The 7670-nt window shown below is 47.4% G+C and overlaps 2 protein-coding genes across 2 annotated transcripts; both read right to left on the reverse strand.

The window, feature by feature from the left end:
• Positions 1-226: 226 nt before the first annotated feature.
• On the reverse strand, positions 227-2423 carry LOC128746342 (nose resistant to fluoxetine protein 6-like). The gene is made up of 4 exons (XM_053843394.1): positions 2147-2423; positions 1763-2084; positions 1064-1688; positions 227-991 (listed from the first exon to the last, which is right to left on the reverse strand). The coding sequence occupies exons 1-4, from the start codon at positions 2421-2423 to the stop codon at positions 227-229; spliced, it is 1989 nt and encodes a 662-aa protein (XP_053699369.1).
• A 1793-nt stretch (positions 2424-4216) lies between these two features.
• Positions 4217-7448, reverse strand: LOC128746343 (uncharacterized). Its single transcript, XM_053843395.1, has 4 exons — positions 6156-7448; positions 5464-6064; positions 4966-5405; positions 4217-4888 (listed from the first exon to the last, which is right to left on the reverse strand). The coding sequence occupies exons 1-4, from the start codon at positions 7446-7448 to the stop codon at positions 4217-4219; spliced, it is 3006 nt and encodes a 1001-aa protein (XP_053699370.1).
• Positions 7449-7670: the final 222 nt, after the last annotated feature.

Below are 7670 nucleotides of genomic sequence, written 5' to 3' on the forward strand. Positions count from 1 at the left end.
ATTCCAGATAGGATAGTGTATTTGTAAAGTTCAATATTGAACAGGTAGAACAGGTCCATAACGCCTTAATCGGACATAATAGAATGAAATGATCATCAATATAAATGGTGTCTACTTGCACGCCAACTTCTTTCCATCACATTTACATTTATTCAGTCGTCTTCTTAAGAATATTTATATTTCGAGAAAATTGGCAGTTCCATGTGTAAATTGGAGCTCAGTGAACTTAACTCCTGAGCAGCAGTCTATCCAGGGTAACGAATGGAATCTCGAATATTGCACTCCACAGTAGGGCTATGCTCGTGGTCAGCCCTAGTGCGCCCCAGACACGGTAGAACAAGTCCATAACGCTGAAATATCCGTACGTTTTTACCGGAGCTATGGATGCCATCAATATCATTTGAAGGTGCAGCAGGTACATCGTAAAGGATAACTTCGAAAGCGGTTGCCACAGAGAAGAGCTCAGGAAATCGTTGATAAGCCAGCCCTTTCCGTTAACGCAGGCGAAGATAATCCACATAACGCAAATCGCAAACACGGACCGGTGAAGCGCTTCGAAGAAGGCATCTGCGACGTTGGAGAACTCGTTGAAATCCGTTCGGATGAATTCGTACAATGAATACGTCATCAATCCGAGCAGCGCAAAGCAGGTCGACCAACCGATGGCGTAATAACGCTTTGCCAGTTGAACGCCCGTTGATTTAGTCGTGTACAGTATGTACCCAAAGATGGTGCCAAGCAGCCAGACAGCCATCCGAGCGTGTGTCGGATAGTAAGTCCTAACCGAACGATCCTGCGAATTTGGAGCGCTCGGATGAATCCGAAAATCATTCACGAGGAAGGTCGTAAAGACGCATGCTATCGATAGCAATGCCAGAAAGCCAATTCCGATTAATACTCGTTTGCCAAATCGCCACAGCGGATAGATAAGAGCTGGTCCGATGATGTATAGCTGCATATCAACAGAAAGATACCAGGTCCATCCGAGGCACTACGAAGTGATAAGAAAAACAATTAAAAAATACCCTCAGTCGCGTGTGATTTAGGCTGATGACTAACTTACCATGCTTCTGGGATTAACATAATTTTGAATGTGCAGCAGAGCTGACCACCAATATTTTGAACAAGTATCCGCACTTGCATCTATTACACTCTGCCATAGAAGACCTTCTCCCATGTATTTAGCGAATGAAACAACAAACAGTACCAAGGCAGCATACGGAGCCGTAATTCGAATGTACCGGTGAAGATACAGCATCAGAGGATTTATCTTCCCGTTCTTATCCAACTCCTTCAGCAGGTTCCATGCCACCAACATGCCACTCAAAACCAAAAAAGTGTCCACAGCTAGATAACCCATTCCGAAGATAACGACCGCACCAAAGCTGCCCAAATACTCCTGCTTTGCCACCTCGTTGTTCACCGGAACGGGAGCAATGCTTTCGTGGATATGCACCACGATAATCCAGATCATCGAAAGAGCTCGCACTCCGTGCGCACATTCGATCGTTTCGGAATTCCTTGTGCCGTCCTTGGGCTTCGTCGGCACGATGTGTAGAATACTAAGCACATTTCGGTACAGTGAGAACGAACTGTACAGTTTGTTAACGTCCCGTTTCAAGGTCACCTGAAGCAACTCATACGTGGTACAACCGGCCACGGCAGCCGCAATCAAAGAAAATATTACCCTGTAATTAAATTCAATTCAAGCATTCATGGTTGAAACTGTCACAATGAATAATTTGAGAAATCGTTTGCTTACATAGCAGTTATCACGGCACCGTTGAACTCCACGTCCCGGTCTTGAATGCACAGATTGTTTTGATTCAGTTCGGTTATAACCATAGCGCCCCGAGTAGCCAGATATTCACCGTACAACTGGCGAGCAAATTCCGGTGCACAAACATGCGGTACACACAGGGAAGACGTAAGAACTGGCCAGTCAGGCGAAATCATGGAGAGAAAAGTACAGTGCTGTCCACGAACATCCTGCCAGCGGTACTGTCGGCACTGGTCGTAGTTTCCGAAAGCATTTCCATTGCCATGATAAAGCCCCGACGGGATTTTACCCCATGAATCAAACCCTGTCGTCAAGCAGAAGACAACGTTCAACGATAAGTTATAAACTACACAGACTACTACTCACACTGCAACCCGTGGCGTTCCCGATTCAGATAAGCCGTGGATAGTTGTTGCATCCTTCCAAGGCACTGTCGATCAGCGGGTTGCACTACCGCCGAATCATCGTAAGCGATGAGGAAGTCCAGAAACTGTCTATTCAACAAGAGCAGTTCATCAATGCTGAACTCTCCAGTACGAGTTTGATTCACGGTCCGAGTTTGATTCGCAGTACGAGCAAACACCGAAGTCACACCGAGGCCCAGGGCCAGCAGCACAATCCATGCAGAACCGATTTGCCACATATTACGAACCACTGCTGCTACGCTGCTGCTCGTTCTCCACTAATAATGCCGGATGGGGGAAGCTAACTAACGACCCGCCTCAAGGAAGCCGTTAGTTTTAAAGAAAGGAAATCGATTAAATTCATCCCCGGTAATCGATAAGATATGAAACATCCACCAGCCATGACTCATGTGCTTTAGCCGCTTGGAACACGCATCAGCATATCTGCTGTGAGGTGAATGGAACCCCGAAACATCGAACTCATCGCATTCATTGAGTAGCGCGCTTATCTTTGAACCTTGGCAGCCGAATCGTTTCGCCAAACAGTCTAATTAGTTTGAGCCTATCTGAATGTAGTGTGGGAAGAACTAGGAGACCCAATTCAGTCATAAAACAGGAATTTAAGAACTATTAGAGACTTTGTTTCAAAACAAAGCTGATTTTGATAAACACTGGAGTCCTCCACTCGTCTATCCATCATCATCGTTATCTAATATTCGTGAAATTGATTTATAATCTTGTACTTTAAAAAAAATTTTACCACGAAAGTGAAAAAATAATCTTTTTTTTTTGTCCTACAGAATATATAGTTCATGCCAGAGGTTCACGCATGTCAGCTGTCCTTATAGAAAAATAAAAAGCTCACCAGAGCTTCAATCTTAGCAACCCAATTATCTTTTCCTTCTGTTCTGTCAAAGCATCTGTACGAAGGTGGGAAAAGCGTGTACTTTGACGAACTGCCGGATACAGAATATACCCTTGTAACAGTTACCAGAACAGGGATAAAGGTAAGATACTTTAAAATCCGCATTAGTTTAATTTTTTGATTGTCCCATTATGTCTACAGTTAGTAAAATGTTCTGGAAATCCACTAATCGCCAAGCAGCAAAAAGCAACTGTTTGAAGCGCAGGTCGTACTTACAAAGTACAGAGAATACTGCTGTAAGACGGGTAAGTTAATTCTTTTCTATTTTGCTGGAACATTATTAAACGCTCTTCTTGTATTAATGTTGTTTGTTTAATGGCGACGGCCTGTTATCGACCCAATGCCTTCGAACATCAGCTTCGGGGTTTGCCCCGAAATTTAAGACCTTTTTCTGGTTCTCTGCTATAAATAGCTTTGGCTACTCTTTCGTCGGGCATTCTGGCCACGTGCTCAGTCCACAGCAGCCTGCCAGATTGTACTTCCTTCACTATATCAGCGTTCTCAGGTTTCAGGTCTGCTGCACACTCAATTTTCCATTTTGTCACCAAGTGTAGATCGCAGGATTTTACGCTCAAAAACATCAAGCATGCGTCAATCACCTTCCTTTAGCGTTGGTGCTTCATCTATCTTCGAGGGTCGAAGCACCTGGCCACGGAGGAAGGCGCGTAGTACGCGCGCATAGTTCTCAGCACCTTGCGGGTTACCTAATTACCGAATGTCTAACCGAGAAGGGTGGCTTTGTCACAAGCCACTACGTGTACTGCTACTAGGTAATGATCTGAGTCGATATCCCTGCCCCGTAGGAAGCTGTTCCAGAAAACCCGGCCTTCGATGAGAATATGGTCGATTAGGTTCAATGTTAGTTGGTCAGAGGATCTCCTGGTGGTTTTGTAGATCTATGCGGGGAAAGAATGTGTTTCTGATCCCCAGGCCGCGGAAAGCTGCAAAGTTGATGCATCGCTGGCCGTTATCACTATACACATTGCTTCCCTGTCGATCTGAGCGTTCATGTTCCCAATGACGATGACATCCCGTGGCGAGCAGCTATCGTATATTGCCTCCAGCTGGACATCGAACGCTTTTTTCTCATTGTCGTCGGGTCTACCTTCATCTTTTCATCTTCTTCCGGCGGACGGTCACTTCGATGGGACCCAAATAGTCTATGCCCACCACGCTAAATGGCCGAAGGTATATTGTTACCCGCTGGATCGAAAGCGGACTCATCCGTGGAACTACTGGAAGACAGCGATGCAATTTGCACCAAATGCACTGTCGCGTTACTTGGAAAACTGTACTTCGGATGTTCGGGATCCAGAACCGCTGGCGAAGCTCATTCACCACGGTCTCCCGAATGGCATGTCCGAATTTCTCGTGGTAAACTTGAATTAGCTTTCCCGTCAGCCCGAGCTTTCGAGGAAGGATGATAGGAAATCTCTTATCGAACGGCATGTCGGTCGACGTCTCCATTCGGCCGCCCATCCGTAGAATTCCGTCCTGATCTAGGACCGGTGTTAGCTTATAGATGCTGCTAGATCTCGCTATCCTTTCGGGTTGCTGCCCTGGCTTCAGTGTCAAGTTCGTCGTCAACACACTCATCTCGTCTGGAAAACCGTCGAACTGCGCTTGTTTCCACAGAACGATCTCGGTCTTCTGGAATTCCTCCTGGCTAAGAGGCTTGTGGACCGAAGAGTACTGAGCTTTGATCAGCAGCCGTTGCTTTTCTGTCGCCTTCGTCGTGATGATCCGCCTACCATTCTTTTTGCGATCGCAATCCATATGCTGTTTCCCGCAGCAAGGTAATCCAACGGGAACCACTTCGTTGTTGACCACTTCGTGAAACAGCACCAGCCCCCTGCTTCCTCGGTAGTGTCACCAATCTGCGTATCGGTAGATGGCCATTGATCTTCGGACTGGTGCAGGAATGATGGACCGGTGAACCACTCACTGTTGCTCTGTAGTATCGGATTCCGACTCCATTTGGTCAGGACGTCGGCAATGTTGAGCTTCGCTGAAATCCACCGCCAATCCATCGCTCGTGTCAGTTCCAGAATTTCTCCGATCCTGAACGCAACAAACTGCTTGAATTTGTGCTGATCAGAGCGGATCCAACTGCACACGGTCTTAGAGTCTGTCCAGAAAACGCACTGGTCGATTTTGAACGTGTGCGTTGTCAGGATGGATTCGCTCAACCGCGCACCGACGGCGGCCATCAGCTCCAGTCGGGGAACCGACTGGCGTTTCAGCGGGGCTACTTTGGACAGAGACATAACCAGACTGCATCGCACTACTCCCTCAACTACGACACGCAAATACGCAACACATCCGTAAGCATGTTTGCTGGCATCGGTGAAGACATGCAGCTCGATTGTTGTCGACATAATGGCGATGTATTATTGCTGCTGCCGCTTCCGGATACTGTCCGGCGAACTCCTCCGCGTTGCGATTCTTCACAAATTGGGCCGAACAAGGAGAACTTGTCGACCCAAACGTGGCAACGTCCATTACATAGACACTTGGAGGATCTTGAACGTTTTTGCGAAAGAGGAACCGTAGAAAGCGCTTATCTTGAGCGATCATCTGGAGCTGATGATACATCTGACGTACGTCACCGCCAAAGGCGATTCTACGCTCTCGGAAACCGACTAAGACGGACATCAGGGGAACAAGCATGTCGGGTCCCTTCAACAATTTGGAGTTGAGGGAGACACCTTGTACGTCGGCGGCAGCATCCCAAATGAGCCGCACCTTCTCTGGCTTCTTAGGGTTCTGGACGACATTTAAAGGAAGATACCATACCTTACCTGGTTCCGTTTTGGCGAGTTCCTCTGCCGTCGCCAAGTGCGGGTACCCCTTTTCATGGTACTCGTCGATCTGTCGGCAACGTTTTGGCGTAGCTCCGGGTCCTTTTCCAGCTTCTTTTCTAACTGCTTCAACCTCTTCAAGGCCATCGGATGGCTGTCGGGAAACTGCGGATCATCTGTGTTCCATAGAAGTCCAGTCTCGAAACGATCGCCGATTCGTTTGGTGGTTCCCGCGGAACGCTTACCACCGATTCTTCCAAAGCGTAATGGGTTTTTAGAAGGTCGTGCAGACTTTCGTTAGTGATTTTACGGTTAACGCCTAGGTAAGCTCCACTTGCTTCAACTGCGTTTGCTTGCCTCGGCCCGTAGACAGTCCAGCCGAGTTTACATCGCACTGCAATCGGATCTGCTACGGAGCCAATCTTCGCTTCAATCGGGGCGAACGTGTGGATGTTGTTCAACCCGATAAGCATTTCCGGCCGTCCGTTGTACGACGCGATCGGTAGTCCGCGCATGTAGGCGTACTGGTCCGACAGTTCTTCAGCGTTCAGCTTTTGTTGGGGCAGCATTAGTTTCCCAACCGTACGAACGGTTTTCAGCAACAGTTTTTCATCCGCACCTAACGCCGACGCCCAAAGATTCAACCGCCGGGACTCCTCCAATCGTGCGATATCGGCCGTCCACTTAATCGTTAGCTTCTTCGCGATGCCGACAGCTCCCAGTCGATCTACCAGGCTTTTCTCCATTAACGTCACTGATGCTCCTTCGTCCAGGAACACTAGAACTGTAACCGTCCGTTCGCCGCAGTGAAGGTTCACAGGAATCATCCGAAACAATGTCAAACTGTCGGCCCGGATATGAGCGCTGACTACCCGCTGCACCGGATGTAGGAGAGTGTTGTGGGCTTCTCTGCACTCGCCGACGTTGCACCGCAGTTTAAACTTGCATTGGGCTGTTCCGTGCGCATTGAGGCACAGCTTGAAACGATCCACTATTTTCATCCGGTCGACATACGGTAGCTTCTTGAAGTCTTCGCAGTATCGCAGTCGGTGATCCGTACGCTCGCACGGCTTTTGCTTCCGTCGCTCTTCGTTGTCGACCCCACTCGAACCTTCGCGATGACTGTAAACTGCACCTTTCTCCTTCGTCCCTTTTCCAGGTTGAACTTCCGCAACGGGTTTGCTCAGCAGCTTGTAATCCAGGCACACGTTAGCCTCACAGGCATCGGAAACAATCTCCGAAATAAAATTGGAGAAAATTCGTAGTGTCACCCGCTTTTTGCCGCTTTTGTAGCGCACCCACTCACGTTTCTCGTTGTCTGGGAATTTGTCCACTAGATCCTGGATCAGTAGTGGATTTACAAGATGCTGTTTCAGTTCGGCTGCTTTCATGTGCTCACAAAGCTGCTCCACTGCAGTCCCGAACGGAACGAAGCTCGCCAGTTTTCCCGCCTTCGGCGGCTCCAACTTCCGAACTTTCTCTAAGTGCTTATGGATCAGAAGATGACGGTTCAATTTCCGAAAGATGACGAAATGCATTTTTAATTAGCTTGCATATACGAATTCAAGTTATTCGAAATTTAAAATATAGCATACGACGCCATAGCAAAATAAATATGACGCTTTCTATTTTTTTTTTTTTAAATAGATTATTTTTTGGTTGCATAAAGGTTGATGAGACGTTGATTAAACGACTGCAAAAGCATTGCAAAACTATTTCTCGTTCTAAAAATCGATAGCATTGCGCAAATTGGTTATTTA

The sequence above is a fragment of the Sabethes cyaneus genome, chromosome 1 (assembly GCF_943734655.1).
Source record: "Sabethes cyaneus chromosome 1, idSabCyanKW18_F2, whole genome shotgun sequence".
NCBI lineage: Eukaryota > Metazoa > Arthropoda > Insecta > Diptera > Culicidae > Sabethes > Sabethes cyaneus.